This window comes from Lytechinus variegatus, chromosome 16, assembly GCF_018143015.1.
Source record: "Lytechinus variegatus isolate NC3 chromosome 16, Lvar_3.0, whole genome shotgun sequence".
In the NCBI taxonomy this organism is placed as follows: Eukaryota; Metazoa; Echinodermata; class Echinoidea; order Temnopleuroida; family Toxopneustidae; genus Lytechinus; species Lytechinus variegatus.
The window spans coordinates 31,624,307-31,645,456 of NC_054755.1; the positions used below are offsets into that span (position 1 = coordinate 31,624,307).

A 21,150-nucleotide genomic window follows, 5' to 3' on the forward strand; every position below is an offset into this window, starting at 1 on the left:
ATGTGGCAATTGAAGAGATACATTGTAAAAAGTACAGAAAAGATTTAAATTAAATCATAGTGAGTTCGGTAAATACAGGGGCCAGCTATTATAAGCACAGAGGTGCTTGAAGCAATAGCAGCCGGGAGATGGGGCTACATGAAAATCCGCATACATTCGTAATTCCGAAGCTTCGTAATTCCGAAGGTTCGTTTATTCCGAAGGTTCGTATTTCCGAAGGTTCGTAATTCCGAAGGTTCGTAATTCCGAAGGTTCGTCAATCCGAAAACGAAATAAGGTTCGTAATTCCGAAGGTTCGTTAATCCGAAAACGAAATAAGGTTCGTAATTCCGAAGGTTCGTTAATTCGAAAACAAAATAAGGTTCGTAATTCCGAAGGTTCGTTAATCCGAAAACGAAATAAGGTTCGTAATTCCGAAGGTTCGTTAATCCGAAAACCAAATAAGGTTCGTTAATCCGAAAACGAAATAAGGTTCGTTAATCCGAAAACCAAATAAGGTTCGTATTTCCGAAAATGAAAATAATTCATTTTGGTAACAAAAACGATGTTGTCATTATAAGATTACACGATATTATGCAATGATAGTAATAACGATCGATGATACATGCGTGTGTTGGGGCCAAAGCATGTATTTCATTAAGAATGGCGCCCTGATCAAGCATAGGCTAGTTTCGATTTTATCTGAGCAATTGCTGCCTATAAGCAAATGGTTTAATTGAAGATGCAGGGGATCAAGTGTGTTGGAAGCGTGCGAGTAACCTCTAGATAATAGGATTTGTATTGGAGGGGATGTCATTTTTAATAACAGCTTCTGCTGGTAATAAAAATAATACTAATAATGATCCTTGTGAGATGTTGAAAGCGCGAATCGCAAGCTGAAACTAGTAGACATTTCATATAACAAGACGTGAAGTGAGCATTCGGAGCATTTTTTGTAATAGTGAGAAAGATGTGTATCTTTCTAAAGAATTAATGCGAGGGCGAGCTGTAATTTGTTTATATACTGACTCAGGTTGTTTTTACAGAAGTTTTTGCCCTGTGCTAAAGTCAATGGCGGAAATCACACTAACCTTAGTTTTCAGTTTTTACCAGCGTTTTCTCAGGTAAAAAGTTTTATGCAACAGGCTTCAGAAAGTAATCTTTTAAGGACTGCATTTAGTGACTCATGAATAGAATATATATCTCACGAACTAAATAATGAGAGCGCGAACCGCAAGCTTAAAATTTGTGATATTCCAACCTGAAAACTGGACATTTCATACTTCTTTTTTGTAACCAGGAATAGAATGAGTTCCTCAATAAACAATACTTGATGCGAGCGAGAAACGTGAGCCAAATTTTTCCGATTTTCCAACCTGAAAACTGGACATTTTACGTGTTCTAAGCATTCTTGTAAAAAATAATAATAGCTGGGAGAATAGTTTTCAGAACTGAAGTGGCTTCCCTGGGTAAATGATATCTATATCAATATTATCATTCTAGGCCCACATGAAATTTCCAAAAGTTTGAGCACGTGATTCGCTCGCAACATCTCACAAGGATGCCCTTTTAACAGTAATTGACCAAAAAGTGAATTTTACATGTTCAGATTTGACTTTTTTCCCCAAACCGCTTGCTCTCTACGCTCGCAGAAATGAAACGTTAATATATAACTTTAGTGATCACTTAAAAAAAAACACACAACCTCTTTACACGGATGATAATCTAATGGTGAAAATATCCGTTTGCACCAAATTGCCCCTATTGGCCCCTTTTTTTTGCTTTGCCCCCCCCCCAAAAAAAAACGTTCCGCCGCCATTGGTTAAAACACGCATCGTCTTCATGGCCAACTGCAAAAAGTTCTTAAAATGTCCCGTTTAGATCAGGTCAGAGCTTATATATTTAAAAATTCTGTTCGCGCTTCTTGCTAGCAGTTATTATCTAAATTTAGTTACATAGGCATCTCGCTTTGAAGATCACAAACATATTGTCCATCATATTAACAAAAATATATAGCTCGCGCTCGCAGTATTTAAAAAGGGTTTATCATGTTATTACATATTTACTTTATTTTATAAGGATAAAGCTTATTATTGACTGTTAGGACTACCCTTTCAAAGAAACAAAAAAAATTAACTTTAAACTGCCGATCAAGGAAAATATGGTTAAAAAAAGTCCCCCCCCCCTCTATTTGACGAAAGTTGGATCCGCCGGGAGGGAGGCAGGGGGCATCAAAAATGAAATAAAAAACAGGGGAATTAATATTTTCCAAAATGGGAAAGTTCCTTTTTCAAAAATAAATATGCCGTTTTTCATGCTTTTTCGAAATAAAATACTCTTTTTAAAGTATACAAGTTTAGTTAAGTTTTCAGGCTGGAATATTGAAAAATTTCAGCTTGCGCTTCGCACTCTCATTCGATTGGTAAAATATGCATCCTAAAGAGGTCACTAAATGCTTTCTTTAACAGGTTGCTTTTCTGGTCAGTATGTTTAAGCTTGCGTTTTGCGCTCGTGTTAATTCTTTAGTTAGATGCACATCTTTTTAATGACAGCAGAAATGTGCTCAGATTTTTAAAAACTAATTTTCATTTTTTATTGAAATAACCTAAAGTTTTAGCTTGTGATTCACGCTCGCATCACCTCGCAATAATGCCATTTTAAGAATAAAAAACGTTATACAACTTCACCTTTGAATTTGTTTTACCAATCCGCTCGCTCATTATACTCTCTCCCGAAAAATAAAGCCTAAATATACATTTTCCATTATAAGAAGTCACTTCAAAAAGTTTTTCTCTACTTAATCACTATCAAACACGCAATGACTTCAAGCAGATGATAATCTTAAGGTGAAAATATCACCAAAGTGCCCATTTTGACGTGAGTTTCATTTTTTGGCTTTACCCCCAACGAAAATTCGTTCGGCCACCCTTGCCTCCCATCCTCATATGATAATTGAACGGCAACAGTGTCCCCCGCCCCCCTCCCCTTGCCTCTGCCTCTGCTTTCCCGGTTTTCATTTTTCGGATTAACGAACCTAATTTTGTTTTCGGATTAACGAACCTTATTTTGTTTTCGGATTAACGAACCTTATTTCGTTTTCGGATTAACGAACCTTATTTCGTTTTCGGATAGTGCATACCGCATCTTCGGATGATGATTCGTATTTGGACAAAATGATGTCACGAAATAAAAAAATATTGGGAAAAAAGATCTCGGTTGTGAAAATAATTTATGGTAAAAAGAAGTGCAGGTGTGTGAATAGAATTAGGTATACTTAGAAATAAGAAACCTTTCAACGAAGCTTTGAAAGAATAGAGGGATGTACACTGTAAGGCATTCCAAATATCTGGGCCATGGTGGCGTATCGACTTTGGTTGGTTAAGTGGAGATCTGTTGATTGTCGTGTTGGATATTTATGAATGTCTCTGTTTTAAACAAAAAAAATGCGAAATGGAATCGGGATAATATTGGATGAAAATTTAAACATAAATATGGTCGTTTGTTGAATGTTAATAACCTTAATTTTCAATGTTTTTAAGTTATGAAATATTGGATCAGTATGTGCAATGAAATGTGAATGGGTATACAGATTCGGAGTGCTTTCTTTTTTTATATCCCCATACTAAGTTACAGTAAGATAAGTGGGATAAAACTTATAAAGCATAAATAATGACTTTTTGGAAAGATATTGTTTCAATCTAGACAGAATTCCTATCCCTCTGGATGCCATCATGCAAATATTGTGAATGTGACTCTTCCAGGTTAAATTTGAGTCAATCCATACACCTAAAAATGTAGTTTCTTGTTAATAGGTATATCATCTATGTATATATTGTTAAGGAACATGTGTTTAGTTTGAATGTGTTTAAAATACATGAAATTTGTTTTGCTTATACTTAAGGAGATTTTTTTTAGCTTTAAACCACATTGATAATTTCTTTAATTCTGAAAGTGTCGGGACAAGTATATTTAAGTCTTTGTGGGAATAGAAGACATTTGTATCGTCTGCAAATAAAACATATGTTAATTCTCGAGATGCATTCACAATATCATTCATATATATCAAGAATAGCAAGGGACCTAAAACCGATCCTTTTGGTACTCCACATTTCATGGTACAAATATTGGATGTGTTTTATTTGAAAGAAATATGATGGCGTCGATTACTTAAGTAATCTTTGAACCAAGTGAAAACCGCCCCTGATTCCATATCTCTTTAATTTACAAAGTAAAATGCGGTGATCCATTGTGTTGAATGCTTTCGATAAATCCATAAAAACCCCAACAGTGTGTTTTTTTCCTAGAGAGAGAATCAGATATTTTGTCGAATAATTGCAAAATTGCATAATCGGTTGAATGATTCTCTCTAAAACCATATTGATTTGGAATTAATATATTGTTGTTCAAAAAGAATACAATCGCTTGTAAACTATTGTTTCCAGAATTTTAGAGATACTGGTAACAGAGAAATCTGTCGGAAGTTGGAAGAAGACATGGGTCATCTTTCTTATATATTTGAATTATTTTTGCAATCTTTAGTGGATTGGGAACAGTGCAATAATACATAAAAAAGGTAAAAGATGTGTACGAGCGGTGAAGCTGTAAGGTGAATTATCTGTTTTAATAAACAGACATTTATTCCATCATTCCCAGAAGATTTATTCGGTTACAAAGACCTAACAATTTCTAAGATCACATGAGTATTAGTTGGATTAAAAAATAAAGAATGTTCCGCAAAAAATGTTTAAGAATTCAGAAAAGTCATTAACATTATTATTTTTTAGGCTAAATTTGGACCAATATCATGGATATTATTGAAGAAGTTATTAATGGCATTAGCAATATCAATTAGGTTTGCAAGTGTTGACCATTTTCTACGAGTGCAGTTTTCTTTTTTCTTACCTAATATTTCATTTAGAGATTTCCATAATGAATTTTTATTATCTTTGTTATTTTCAATTTTATCACAAAAGTAAGATTTGCGAGCTAGGCGGATAACTGAAGTTAATTTGTTGCGATTTTTTTTTTTTGTATTTATTTATGTTTCGAATAGTAGTTGATTTTATGAATATTTTATACATTTTATCTATTCCGAGTAAATATTAATTTAATTATACCTTGTGTAACCCACGGTTTGTTCTTCATTTTACTCGATTTAACTCTTACTAATGGCACGTTTTTATCATGATAATAAAGAAGGTTATTAAAGAATATTTCATAAGAATCATTAGCATTTTGTTCTAGGTAAATATCACGCCAGTCTTCTTCAGCCAAATCTACCTTCAGTGATTTTATATTACGTTGGGTTTCATTCCGTCTGGTTATGTTTTCTTTGTTCCGAGGTTGGTGAGGGCGTTTATCATTTGGATACATTGCATAAATAGGCAGATGGTCTGAAATATCATAGTATATTATTCCATTATCATATTCATCAAGTGCATTATAGAAAAAGATATTATCAAGTATTGTGTTTGAAATGTTAATAATTCTAGTTGGTTTGTTAATGAGATGTTGTATTCCAAATGATGATGAGTAAAATTTTGACCTATTGTAGTATAGGGAAACGACAAATCAATGTTAAAGTCGCCCATGATACATATTTTTTTATACATGCTTTCTCGAGAAATCGATTCGAGACTTTATTCCAATCATTCAAAAATATCTCAGCATTACGAATTAGGGTCTATAAATTACACCGATTATTTTATTCTTATTTTTAGCGTTAGAAATTTCAATGAATAAGGATTCTACATTTTGAAGTTCAATATCATGTCTTACTTTGTAATTAAGATCTTTATGTACATAGAGAGCGACTGTTTACAATCGTTGAAGAAATAACCGAGGTGCTTGGTGCATGTGAGTGCAAGTAAAGATGTATGCCAGAAATTGTTTTATGTTCATTTATGTCTGACAAACTCGGGCTGGTGCTTACATCATTGTCATTAAAATGAGGTATATGATTGATCTTTGACAACATAAATCTTTATAAAATGGTCCAATAATTGGTAGAAAATAAGTTTCAAAGATAATATGACATTGAACTGACTTATTAAAGCTTTTGATACAATCAACAGATTGTAATATAGATTTTTTTTCCAGACGGTATAGTGATTTCATGACATCGTTGTGCCTTAAGTGAAATTCTGTACAAATGTGCTTTATGTATTCACTAACAGCATGCCTATCTTCTGCATAGGCATATATGTATATAAATACATATATTATACAGTTAATGCACATTTATGAGTGTGTTATGACGATGCAGCACACTCGAGGGTATTGACAATTATGCGAAAGCAAGAGGCGCTTGCGCCGAGTGCTTTTGCATAATATTGTGAATGCCCGAGAGTTGCTCGCATCGTCACTAACATCACGAATCTTAAAATGTGCATTGATTGTTTTATAAAACGGGTCGGCAAAATGATTTTTTTCATGGAAATCTTGTTCAAATCCCTCCAACTTGTGTACAATCGCACAGACGAAGAGATCACATAACTGTCAATTATGACATCACAGGCGTATCTACTATGCGCGCCTAAGTAAGCGCATCAAAATCCTATCCAGCCTCTTTTACTGAACGCGTATCAGTTTTTACGCGCTACTATGCTGCACAAAAATTGCACGGTGTTGCACAAAAAATGCACAGTGCTGCACGAAAAATGCACGACTGGAAGGTTGTGCATAATTAAAGCATGAACACGTGACTTGAATACACACTCACCATTGGCTACATCCTTGAACCCGTTTTATAAAAGTAAATAGGGGATAGGCAATCTATAGAGTTATAAACAAATACAATAATCAAGAGCAAACTGTGATTATTCATGAATAAACAGGCGTCTTAAATTTGAATAGAAAGCTTCTTGCCTCTCAAATTGCCACCGACCAGTAAATGGGATTGGAATGCATTGCATATAGAAAAGTATTTATTTCTATGTCAGTAAGCCATGAATGATCGATAATGACAATAAAGCAATTTAGGCCTACCATTGTGAATAAAAGTACGACATCAAATATATACCAAACAAGGTCTCAATTATTATACAATAGTGATTTAAAAGAAAGTCGTTGAAAGAGCAAAAGGATCCTCATTTACATTGGGAATCCGACACATCCACATACTTTATAAATAAACCGATTCAATCTAGCCGACAGAAATGATGATTAATGAAAGCAATATAACTACCAAAAAAAGAAAGTATTATTGTGTATGATCATGAACCTATTACTCCTCTGACAGAGTAGTAGGTCCACGGTATGATCGATCATTCAAGTCAGTCTCACAATCGATTTTTCAACATTCTTTGAATCGTTAAATACCATGCGGAGAAGGCTAAATAGATACATTTACAAAGAGATGCAGCGGCGCTATTGAAATTGAAATGAATTTCAAGGAGCAATCAGGAACGCCAATTAACCGTCTCTTACGTATATGTTTAAAGATATGGAAAGTGGCTCACTCGCTGCGTCAGCTGATGCTCCTTCGCTACACCTAATTGCGTCGCAGTGATACACTTCAAAGTGAAAAAAAAACATCGCGAGATCCTTGTCTTTTGTGTTATCCCCAGTTTGTCAGCATCTTATCTCACAAGATTGCGCACTTAACCGTGATTGGCTGATGTAACCCGTAATTGGATGGAAGTGAAGAGACGTTATGAATCTACCTCATGATATAAACAGCCTGCCTGACTATAGAGTCGGGATGCAGTATCTTAGCTAAAAGCGCTCGACGTTTAAAAGACGGCTCAACTCCATTAAGGTGTCATTTCATAGCCAGTCTGAGGCTGTGATACTCAAACTTTAATAGTTCCACGAAAGCGTCATCGACTATTTGTTTTCAGATTTGAAGCGATGTTTAGATATTTGAGTCGGTGTTTGAGTTTTTTCTCCATTCTGCCTTTTACAATTTCCACCTTTGGGTCACCTAAATCTCACGAGTACGAGAAGAATACAGGTGAAAATTGTATGAAGTCAAGTAGGGAAACTGTGCTCCACGGAAATCAGTCATGGACTCTTCGTGGTCTCCTTTTGCTCCAAAGAAAAATATATACTTCCAGATAAACAGTATTGAGGACGAATGCAAGTGACGTTTTTTTTTCTCTCTCTCTAATTCAATGTACCACCGATCACTACTATTGCATCATTGATTTATGATTTGTTTTATAATCACAAATTAATATTCAGTTTCTTTATTATAACTTTCTTGCTTTGTCTGATGAGGTGCCATTATGCCCTGCGGACTCTTTTGTTTTTACTCTAATGGCGGGTTGACAGTATCCTAATAATTTTTTTCTCTACAAGTTAGACCATTTGATACTTGAGGACTCAGATTCCTCCACGTTCTGATAGCGATAGTCACCTAACCACAATTGTTTAACACAGCTGAAGTTCATCTCCTTGTCAGTTGTGGGTTTGCGGAACAGTTCCGGCTCAGTAAAGATGAATTCTACGAGTGAAACTCCCATGGAAAATGATACAATGGGCAGTCCCGACGTCAAGGTCGGGATCAGTCTCGTCAACGCGTGCGAACTGATCTTCGGATCTTTGGGCATCCTTGGCAACCTCATCTGTGTGGTAGTTTTCAAGCGTCGCTCCAAGCACAACCAGACCAACTTCTTGATAATCATGCAGGCTGCCGTTGACAGCATCGCTTCTGCTTTGTTGATTTCCCTGACGATTACGAGTATCGTCAGCCCGAAACCGCCCTCTAACCCCATCACGGGCAGCATCTACTGCAAATTCTGGACGTCGTATGTCCTTTTATGGTCGTCCTTTGCCATTTCTACATTCAACTTGACCATCATCTCGATTGAAAGATACATTGCAGTGGTTCATCCTTTGTGGTACGCGAAGATCTTTAAACGATCCTCGGTGTTATTCATTGCCATTTTTGCGTGGTTTACTGCACCAGGTATCAACATCGCTTACAACGTCATTGTTAACCATTTTCGAGACGGGGCCTGTATAGAGAATTTCGACAAAGCACAGAAGGCCATCTCAATTGTACTTTTCTTCTGGGAATACTTTTTCCCAATGTGCATCATGACATTTTCTTTCGTGTGTATCGCCCGCACCATGTTAAAGATGAACAAAGTCTCAGCCATGATGTCAGCCAACGCTACCAGCAACTCGATGGCATCTCAGACAGCTATTCTGCCCTCCCACAAGTCCGAAGCCTCGTCAAGTAGTTGTGCTACGCAAAAGAAAGAAAATCCTCAACGACAGGCCTTGAGTTCCGCCAGGATGAACCAGTCGGTCATTGAAAGCGTTCCCGAAAATCCCACAGAGAGTCAGATATCTGTTATTTCTAACAAGGTGTTGAGACCCGGACCTGCTGGGTGTTCATCGTTGGGGGCGTCCTGTAATCAAGGTACCAATCTTGATAGATTCGCGGAACTCCAGACTTCCAAACGAGCTAGTGCTAAAGTCCCGAGATCCACCCGTCCTGCAGGAGCATCAGTCCGACGGCTCAAGACTACCAAGGTTCTTTTCCTAGTCTCTTTGGGATTCTTTGTCTGCTGGTCACCCAATCAAATCTACTTTCTTTTACTAAATCTTGGGGTGATCGATTTCTCGCTGGTCCCCTACCGCATCACCATCGTCATGTCAACATGTAACACGTGCATAAACCCATTCATCTATGCACTTAGGATGAAGACATTCCGTAATGAATTCTTATCAATATTTAAATGTAGAAATTAAAAATATGTGTACTCGATTTTGAATGGTATAAAATATCGTTATAGCTGAGTGACCACAGAGACTATAACTTCAAAATTATAATTTTCTACAATAGAAACATTAGGGCTACATTTATTGATATTCATATAATAGAAAACTGCATTCCATGCACTTGGTAATTAATGCAACACAGATTATTTTGCTTTAAAAAAAGGAACACGGACGTGCCTGATCTACATGTATATTTATAGTTGTGATAAGGTCAAACATTACTTTTGTTGAGAAAAGGCTTGTCTATATAACAATCAGCAAAAAAGACCTTTAAGAGATGAATTGAAATATGACTTTAATCACATTTTGTTCCATTTAAATAAAATATGTGTAAAAGAAACACGCAGATTGTCAGCAGATAGGTTGCGTACAAAAAACGGATTTTCAGATATGAGATCTAATAATAATATTGATAGTCATGATGATAATAATATTCGAGATTTATATAGCGCTTAATACAAATGTCTCTAAGCCATGCATACTATTACCCCGTCTTAAGCACGGCTTTTCTGATTGGACATTCGGGCATTCAAGGAATTCCTTCCTACCGGGTACCCATTTACTAAACCTGGGTTGAGAGTGGCAAAGGAAAATTAACGCCTTGCCAGAGGACGGGAGTGCTGTGGTGGGATTTGAACCCCGGATCTTGTGGTTCAAAGTCCGGAGGCAGTGGCTGGTCCAGTCAGGTTAGATCTGTAACGCAATGACAAAAAAATGAGGGGCCAGACATGGCCGATGCGGCAATTTTTTTTTAAACCAGCAAGCGAAACAGATTTAAAGTAGGCACGGGGCAGTTACCTCAGAAATTTTGAAAAGTTATATTTTGTCTAATTTAGAATCACAAAATTCACAAAAATTGTGCACGGAATCTTTTAATTTCATTTCAGGAAATGCAAAATCGCGCCCATTAAAAGCTCAGTTGCTTCGCTCTTTTGCTTACGAGTTTCTACGAAAATCGTCCCGCCCACCAGGAAAAATGTTTAGGTACGTTTATGCAATGGCCATTGTTATCCCGATATTATTTTAATCATGAATTTCTTAACCATCCATTCTCGTTTTTGCATTTGCCTCAATTTAACGATGAAATATTGATGTAAATCCATCTTTTTTTTTAAATAAAATGTATAGATATTGATTGTTCTTCCCATTACATGAAACTACGTTACCGTTTTCTTTAATAAGAAAAGAATTAAATCTTTCCGGGATTCCTATATAAACCTAGTGTCTTGCTGAGGTTTTTCACCAGAGATCCTTTTGAAAGTTCTAAAATGGAAATAATCTTTTTCAAATGCTACATTGAATGCTAATATTAAATGAATACCATGAAAATGATGTTTATCCGGTACCAGCTCTCATAGCTGAGCGTATATAGGTTCACACAATAGCTACTGCTTAACACGCGATATATGCACATAAAATTGTCTGGATAATGTAGGACGACTCGATCGTTTTTTTCATGTTTAAGCAAACTATTAACATGATTGGGGCGTTTGCATGCACTAGCTGCTATGTATTCGGTCGATTAGGTACATTAGGCCGGTCACACCTAAACGAAACCGACTCAAATCCAACCGGTGATATGCCTTTCGGCATAACGAAATAACTTTGAGCGGTCTGGAGTCAGCTTCGTTTGTGAGACTGAGGCCACAAGAGTGATGTGCAGATGCAATATTAGATTCGATCTCATGCCGGAGCAATAGACAGAACATTGCTTGAAAATGCGCTAAATGCCGTCACCATGAACGTGTAGTTTGCTTTCAAATGCGAAGATAGCATATTGCAAAAAAAAGGTCTATAATTAGTCATAATGCCCTGTTACGCTGAGTAAGCGTATAAGAGCTCACTTGCAAAAGGGTAAGGTCCATTTTTCATCAAATTTGATTTTTTGGTCTCAATGTATAGATTTTTAGAAGCTCTATAAGGTGATACCAAAGAAAAGTTGAAATTCCTACTTAAAAGTGATATAAAAATGGCAAAGAAAAATCACTTTTTTTCAAAGGGGTTAGGTCCACATCGATTTTTTTTGGAAAAGAATATTTTTAGAAATATGCATGAAGGTAGATTTCTTTTATACTCAATTTTATGTTGTCATGGTAGGGATTCTTGAAAATTTAATTTTGCATAGGAATATGCAATATTGGAGAATTAAGAAAAAATGATTTCCTTGGAGTGGACCTAGCCCCTTTTGAAAACAAACTATTCTGAATAGCTTATTTGTCAAAAGGGTTAGGTCCATTGTTCATAGATTTTTATTGTATTCTGTCTCAAAACCTCTAAATTTTTAGTCATTTTGATGAAAAAAAAAATTTGACATTCACTTGAAAACGTGAATAAAAGTGGCAAAGAAAATCATTTCTTTTAATCAAAACAGATTGGATTCATTTCAGTTTAGTTGCAAAAGGGGTTAGGTCCACGATGATAATTTTTAAAAGAATATATAGAAAAAAAATTGAAGACATGTCGATTTCTTTTATACCCTATTTTATGTTCACATAATAGGGTAGTACATCATGACAATTTAGTTTCTCATAAGAGTATTGCAGTAAGTGAGAATGAAAACATGGTTTTTCTCGGAATGGTAAAAAGTTGACCTAACCCCTTTTGCAACTAAACTCTTCTTATGATACACTATAGACACTGATATTATGTCTGCATTCATGCTGTCTTAAATCAAGCACACGATAAAATTTAGAGATGCAGCCTTGACTGTGAAATCACGGATCCTGCTATATCTTCGTCACATTTGTTCTAAAATTGGCTCCTATTATAAATCTGCTTCCCGCCATTTAAACGACTGGATGATATTTATTATGAAAGAGATTTATTGTGTAGCGATTCATTGACTCGTTCGTTAATCCTATAGTTCCGAAGCTGTTCATCTAAATATTAGTTTCTTAATTATCTTTACGGGTCACAAAATGCTTCTCATCTATTTTGAAATCCTACAAAAAGTTATTCACTGCGATGAAGATGGACCTTGATTATATATATATAATAATATATGAAAATAATTTTTTTGTTTTTTCAATATCTATGGATATTTCAAGGTTTGGTTTGAAGGTTTTATTAGAATATTCACATATCGCAGCCATTTAGACTGAATTGCATTGGGTTTACAAAATTCATAAATAATAACAAAAAAAGGATTACATGGTATAGCAATCGAACATTATAAATATATTATTTACAAATAAATTCCAAACACTTTGGTTAACTTGGCAGATTAAGGAAAGGGTGATTAGAGTGTAGAGATAATACACAGCAAAAACTGTGGTGTTAACCGGTGTACATAGAGGACCACACCAGTTATTTTACACCGATGTTAAATTGGTGGTGTTAGTTTTACACCTATAGGTGTTATAACAACACATTTGGTTGTTACATTTACACTCTTTGGTGTTATGTTCAATCTCTAGGGTGTAATTTCAACACCTCAGGGTGTGGTTCTCTATTAACACCAATTGGTGTCAGTTTTAACACCACAGTTTTACAGTGTAGGAAAGGGATATAGAGTAGGGAAAGAGGGTGGGGGAAGATGAAGACAGAAGAGATGAGTATGAGAGTAGTAGTGCACAGATGTAATTCTGAATTAAATTAAGAAGAGTACATGTATATCAAAATATAAATATGGTAATGATATGTAAATTAAAAGTATCAGCGAACCCCCCTTATATGAGTTTATTGAAACATAAATGGTATACGGGATTATGGTGATATTTGACTAAAAACATTAATACAGCAAATAGGATGATAAAGCATACTAGTAATCAAAGAAAACATTACTGAGGAATTTGAGTGGTAAGGGTGTGAAGTTTACTTGAAATAATAATTATGAAAGCAAAAATCTTTAAAAATGTACCGCTTAGCTTAGCCGGGTAATATAGGAGCGCCCTGAGCACCTAACAAGGTGGATATGTGCGCAATATAAATGCCCTAATAGATATATTATTATATTATATAGTTGTTCTTTGACTTTTGAAGTGTAATGCACTGTCTAAATAATGCCCACTGTCGTTTTAAGTAATCTGCATTCTTTGAAAAAAAAGTCTTCCCGATATTGGGTAAAATGGGAACATGCATTTTGGTCGGGTAAAAAGATACCAAATAATTTGTAAATTTTGCGCAATGTTGCGTTGAAGTTTTACCCTTAAAACGTGCATTTTGCTTAATATGGGTAAAAAAAAAACTACCCAGCAAACATGCATGTTCCCTTTCTACCTAATGTTGGATAAACTTTTATTGAGTGTTTTTAGAGTGTATATAGCATGATCTAGATGTTGTTTAGAGTGATCATTGACGTTGAAATTCTCCTAGGGACATGGTATAAAGTCAAAATAAAAAACTGTTGATATAAATTTCTTATGACAGAAGACCTTATTTTCAAGGAGACTTAGGACTACCTAAAATGACCTGAAAATTTGGGTTCTCATTCATTCCGTTTCGTGTGAAAATCATTTTTACGTTTATTATTCCATGGAGATTAGTAGAAGAGGCGCGCAAAAGCTTCGAAGAAGTTTTATTTACAAAAAAAGGTCAAGTCTTACCCCGGAAAAATGTTGATTTGAAATAATAAAAGAAATCAAACAAGCATAACGCTTCAAAAGTGGATGTAAAAAAAAGTAATGGCATTTTTAAGTTTCGCTTACTTTTTGCACCCCCACCCTATGCACAAATCAGTGACCCGTGCAAAGGAGTGATCCAGTGATGTTCCTCACTATTTCATTTGTTTTTTATTGTTTGAATTATACAATATTTTTATTTGTACATATTTGACAATAAGGACTAGCTTGACTGAACCTTAAATGTTAAAATGGCGATAATTCCACATGCTCAGGGAGGAATTATACTACACAGGACAACGAGGAGAAAATTATAATATTTCACACTTCATACAATAAAAGATATTGTGAGTGAGAGTCATCAGTTCCATCATCTGCATACAGACCAGAATATGTATACAACTGTTTGTGAAAACAAGCGAAACCTAAAAAGTATGATAACTTTCGTATTTTACATCCGATTTTTGATGAAAATTATTTTAAGGGACGCTTGTTGGATATTTTTTGCTTTTTCTATTACTTTTTGTCAATAGTTAACCGATCATCAAGATTACTATTCAGTAATTGCAGTATAAAGTTTTCGCAAATTGAGCGGTGACGCTTATGAGAACACAGCAAATGTATTGAAAATACTCGTCAAATGACAAATAACAGCTAAGGTTGGTGATCTGGAACAGAATTTTCGTCCTGTGAGTTTCGGAGCTGACGGAAAATTGCAAATACGTATGTTTTTATTTGTCCAGGTTGTGAAACGGTTATTTTGATTCCACCAATTTTCGACAAAGACTTCTTGGTTGTGTTTTGTCATGAAGCATTTGATTTTACATTTTCTCTACAGTGTGAAAATTCACCATTGTAGTATGGACCATAGCCCATAGAGCTCTTGTTAATCGACGTGACACTCAAACAATTAGGTGAGGTGCCGTGGCCGAGTGGTCTAAGGCGCTTGATTATACATGTCCGGGGTTCGATCTTCGGCCGCGGCATCTAACCCCGCGAGCAAGATGATTAATCGACAATGCTCTTTTATCTTGCATTCAAATAGATGAAAATGTAAGCATTCTTGGTAACTAGATGTGCACTTCTTTAAAAAAATATATAAATAAAACAAATTATGAGGGTTTGTTGTTTCTTATCAATATTTAGAAAGCAGCACAAGTGAAAGAGCAAAGGGTAAACGGAAGGGTATTATATAATGTGATTGTTAAAGGCAAATTAGAAAATACAAATAAGGCTTTCATCACGTGGTTTTTGTCAGATGCACAGTGATGATTTGTATATATTTGTAATATATTTCTTTAGTATGTTATATCAAGTGAGTCTATTCGTTGTTATCTTGAATATGTTTCGTGTAATGGCGGACTTCTTTGTTTATGGTCGGGAAGGCGGAGGCTAGGATTGGGCTTGTAAGAACAATGCACCTCGAAAACTTTGCAATCTTGTGTACAAAGTGGACACGAGTGGTCAAATAATTTGGACAATTGCCTATCATTATTGTTATCAATGTAAACAATTTTGTCGAAAAATTGCGCCTTTTTGTCCTTTTTAAGATAGAGAGGTTTGATTCGTATTGTGCGATAAAGGTGTGTATGACAATAGGGGTGTTGTGCGTGTGTGCGGGATGAGAGTGTGGGATGGGTGTGTGTGTATGTGCAAGGTGTTTAGTTGTACCCCTGGTGAGATTCTTTTGCATTTTACCCACTAAACGGTAACATCCTGTACAACCAGGAAAGTCCCCAGTCCAGACGGTTTACTTCCGAATCGTCTAATGCCAATTCGTCCAGTTTCCAACTCGTCTACTATCATTTGGTCTATCATCAGTTCGTCTACTCACCACATGGTCTACGTTCATTTAGTCTGATGCCATTTCATCTAATAATCAGTTGGTCCAATAGCCATTTAGTCTATATACCATTTGGTCTAATTAAAATAAAGTGTTTTTGTGCAAAAATGAATGAAAATAAAATGGGTATTAGGCAAGCTGCTTTATTAGACGTAATGGCAATAGATGAACTGGTGATTAGACGAAGTGGTGATTGGACCAAATGGTTGCTAGACGAAATGTTGATGGACGGAATGGCATTAGACTAAATGAAGGTAGACCGTATGGTGAGTGGACGAGTTGGCAGTGGACGAATTGTCAATTTACCGTCCAGAAACTATGCAAATTAACTCTCCATCTCATTTCAAACGGTTTCATTGAATAGGCCTAAAAAGAAATGCATAAATTGCTGAACCTGGGTATGGTGGAGTAAATAAAAAAAATAGCGTATTAGACTACAAACGCTCGACCGTCCCCACTTAACGAAGGAATGATATCCCCGGTTGTCAAATAACAAGACTGCGCGTGTCAGTGTGTGAGGGGTGTATGGAGTGTATCCTAGATGTTTTCTTTTATTATTATTTTGAAGTTTTTATCAATTTTCAAAATTTTACGATATAACAAAAGCAATACTCATACAAATCTCAAGATTGTGCAACTTTGAAGAACATTAATCAAAACTAAATCCCTACAATCAGAAGTAAATCATAGAAACAACCACCCCTCCCCCCAAAGAAAAAAAAATGCCTGATACAGAATATTAACAATGTGTAATTTATATTTAAATGAAATCACCAGAGTACACTCTAAATTCCAAGGATTTAAAATAAATCAAAATCGGCTGTTTATAGTGACCAGCCGAATTTTGAATTTATTTTCTTAAATCTCAAGGATTAACTTTTAAATCTCAAAATATTTAGATTCAAATCTTTTAGATTTATATTTATATCAACAAGGTTTAAATCTAAATTCGGCTTATCACAATTCATAGCCGAAATGGATTTACTTCAAATCCCTGGAACTTAGAGTGTATCTTAAAGCTTGTGTATAGTTTTGGTAAATCCACCAAAATGCACCTATCACTATTCCAATTCATTGCTAGCTAATATGAATGGATATGCCCTATAACAGTTATGATGTGGATGATATGAAATGAAAATGTGTTTTACAGGATAAATTTTGCGATTTTTCATGGAAATTTAACTTGATCGGGTCACCCGATCAAATTAAAATATCTATGTGTTTTTGTCTTTCAATTAAATCCTATTCCAAATCTTGGAATGGGCTGAAACTTTCAATATATGTTCTTTGTCTGTAACTTTTGGATATCTAATCACTAAATTTATAAGATAAGGGCTTGAATGCCCATTTTTAAAATTTAAAACAAGCATCGCCGAGAGAGGGCGCTATATATCCAAGATTTGAATATTTGAAATTTTCTCAGAGAAGTGCAGTTGGAAAAATATCTAACGGTCTCTACGCAAGACTGTCATATTAGATGATATTCGATTATCAGTCACATTATTGACACTTTACCAAAGCTATACACAGGCTTTAAATGTTACGATGCGGTTGCGCATTATAAATAATAAAGTGTATGTGAGGGGAGCGTGTGTGTATGTTAGAGAGAATGCAGGTGTGATAAACTGTTCTGTATCAGAAACGTATCACTCTGTAAGGGAGATGCAGGGGCCGCGGAACGGTTTTCAGAGAGGGGGGGGGGGGCTGAGCCGATTTTTTTTTTTGGGGGGGGGCTGACCATGCAAAAAATCTCAATCATATGTCATTTTTACGTTTTTGTACATGGTTTTGGAAAAAAAGTGGGGGCTGAATCCACCCCCCCCCCCCCCCGCTTCCGCAGGCCCTGAGGTGTGTGTGGGTTTCGAAATATGGAAAGAGAGGAACGATATTATTCAGCAAGTTATGTTGAAAGAGAAAATTAATAATTCAAATATTCGGAAAAGGACGTGGGTTTGTGTTGCTGAAGGTCTGAAAGAGGCGGGGGAACTTGGGCATAGAGTAGAGAGCTAATTTTTTTCATACCGTGTTTTAGGCTATGGTTTTAGGGTTTATGGTGTGTCCGTTCCAAACTTCGTTTCGCATAGACTTTTTTGTAACTGGTGAAGGGTATAAAAGGTACCCTTTTTGTTTTTTATGGGAAAGGGGGGGATGTTTTTAGTCGCGCGTATGTCCATTGGTAAACCGAAAAGAGCTTACGATCCCCTCGGCTTTAGGGTCTTAGGACGTTCGTCCCGCTTTTTTTTCTAGCAGTAACTAACAATCTCATATCACTGCAAACGCTGTTAAAACTTCGTCAAACATGTTGTTTAAGCCTGTCACTCTAACAACGTTTGTTTAAAGTTTAAACAAGTTGTTTAAACTTTAAAACGATTGTTTAAATACTTTTAACAACTTGTCTATAACTTTTAACAATAGTTGTTAGAGTGACACAACATGCTTGACAGTTTAAACAGCATTTTTACAGGGTGGAGTTTAATTTCTCTGATTGTAAGGAAGTCATAACCTTTTTGGAGTGGCACGTGCATACATCACGTTTCGTCTCTTTATATTTTTTATTTCAAATTTGTCATCATTCACGTCGAAAATACTTCGTCTGGTTCCAAGGCAATTTGGAAAGAAGTCAATTTAGTGAAATTGGTTGACTAAGTCTTAAAAGAGTATACTCTTACGCAAGTTCATATTATCCATGGTGCTTATACAACCTGAATGAATTACGGTTCGGAGAAATTCACAATTGATATCCACCGCACTTTGTAATAGCCACTCTTGTAATAACGTATTATGATTATATTCTTCGCCATTATTCTTCACATCGGGCTCACCCTCTTTTGTTATAGTGGAGATGAGAAGAAAAATACCAGTAATAGCATTGAATTATTTTTTATTCCTGCTACTGTATAGAATGTACTTCAAGTATTGATGGATGCAGGGGCGGCGGAACGTACCTTCGTTTGGGGGACAAAGCCAAAAAAGGGACATATATATATATATATATATATATATATATATGTATATACATATATATATGTGTGTGTGTGTGTGGGTGGGTGGGTTTGGGTGGGTGTGTGTCAAAATGGGCATTTTGGTACAAAAGGATATTTACACAATAAGATTATTATCTGTGTGAAGATGCAGTGTGTTTTGTAGTAATTAAATTGAGCAAAGTTTTTTTAATTGATTTCTGATTGATAAGATATATATTTCTGTTTCATATTTCCGCGAGCGAGCGTTGGAGGAAAAAAAATCTAATCTGAGTTGTAAAACTCGCTATTTAGTCAATTATGGCACTAAAAGGGCATCCATGTGAGCATCGGCGGCGGAAGCGGGGGCGACAGGTCCCCCAAAAAAATTGAGATGGGGGGGGGCGATCCCCCCTAAATTTTTAGTTGATAACCTTTTTTCTTTTTTTGCTTGTCAATTTGTTTCCTGCGTCCCCCCTAAATTCTGGTGGACCCCCTTAAAATTTTACTTGTACCCCCCTAAAATTTAGGTTGATGTGTCCATCACAAAATTTCAGGTAGACCCCCTCTAATTTTTTGGGCTTCCGCCGCCAATGTATGTGAGATGTTACGAGCACGAATCCCCTAGCTCGAACATTCCGAGTAGTTTTTGTAATCATCAGAAAAGACATGTATCTATGTAAATAATAAACGCAAGAGCGAAGCGCGAGCTCAGGACTTGTGACATTCTAACCTAACAACTGGACATTCTAAGCATAATTTGTAACCATCAGCAGGATGAGTACCTTACTAGAAAATAATTGATGCAAACGCGAAGCGCGAGCCCCAAATTTTATGATTTTTTTAAAACCAAAAATGTACTATGTTAATTAAAAAGGGTATTTCATTTTTAAAAAGTGCATTTTCCATTTTGGTGAAAGGCATTTTTCTCTTACGGGGAAGGTTTTTTTTTTGGGGGGGGGGCAAGTGTCCCCCTGCCCCCCCGGTTCCGCCGGCCCTGGATGGATAGTCACACATTATAAACTTGAATGAATTTTTATTATTTCCGAGGAACATATTGGCCTAAAGTAATAGGACTATGAAAGACATTAATAAAATCACTCGCAGAAAATTCATTAAAACATACATGTATGGGTTACCGACTCTTCATTTTTTCTGTTCTTTGTGCTTTATTTGCAATGAATGATTATTCAACGCTCTCCAAAGTCATTCTTTTCAAGTCAACGACGGGAAAGTTGTTTAAGCATGCTATAAGTACTTTTCATATTGCACCGGCACGCATCTTGAAGAACACTTCCCCCATCGCTACTTTAATAAAAAGGTCGGTTATAATACGATTGAACAATCGTCGCTCCCTGCGTCGAATACCGAAATGTCATTTTCTGAAGTTGACATGCTGAGTCGATTCGTTCATGGTGCTTAAACTCCATCAATTCCTATCCCCGGATCCTATCAAATCCGATGATTTTTGCAATGACTAATGGAGTATTATCAAGGATAAAAAATTACTTGGCGCAGGTCCTTGAATTCGTGGCATGATTTATTTGCATTATATTGTCATTACAATGAATAAAGAAATACATACATAAGGAAATAACGAAAAAACTAAGAAATAAAAAGCATTTTTTTAATATATATTAGAAATTTCCAAGGGCCTTCACATGTGAATCTTGAATCATCATTGTAATAATAATTTCAATTCGTTTTTAAAATTGTCGGAACTCTCACACACTCACTCGAAATCTGTGATTTTGAATTCGAAATCCCGAGCAAAGGCGGTATGTGTCCTTGTTGATTTGTCAATCAAAGCACTGCAACGCAAATACAAACTATAATGAGTGCAAATATTATTTACGGAAGTGCTAGAAAGGTCACGAAACCTCCACCCCAAAAGAGAGCGTAACGTAATTTGAGTGAAACTTTGAGAAATTGAATTCGTGATTGTGATTAGCGTTCATGAATCTAGTTTGGTTTCACACGCGCTAAAAATTTGCCATTAGCCTTATTTTACATGTTTTAAACGGGAATGATAATTAAAATTATAACTTTTGTAACCATGTGAAAGGGCGGTTGGTCA

General features: G+C 35.8%; 1 protein-coding gene across 1 annotated transcript; it reads left to right on the forward strand.

The window, feature by feature from the left end:
• The first annotated feature begins 7,623 nt into the window (after positions 1 to 7,623).
• LOC121429997 (delta-type opioid receptor-like) lies at positions 7,624 to 10,420 on the forward strand. The gene has a single exon (XM_041627264.1). It carries the CDS (start codon positions 8,419 to 8,421, stop codon positions 9,679 to 9,681), a length of 1,263 nt encoding a protein of 420 aa, XP_041483198.1. The 5' UTR covers positions 7,624 to 8,418; the 3' UTR covers positions 9,682 to 10,420.
• Positions 10,421 to 21,150: the final 10,730 nt, after the last annotated feature.

Bases quoted from the DNA above. Each gene is read 5' to 3' on its own strand.
- LOC121429997 (XM_041627264.1), top strand. From the start codon at position 8,419: ATGAATTCTACGAGTGAAACTCCCATGGAAAATGATACAATGGGCAGT.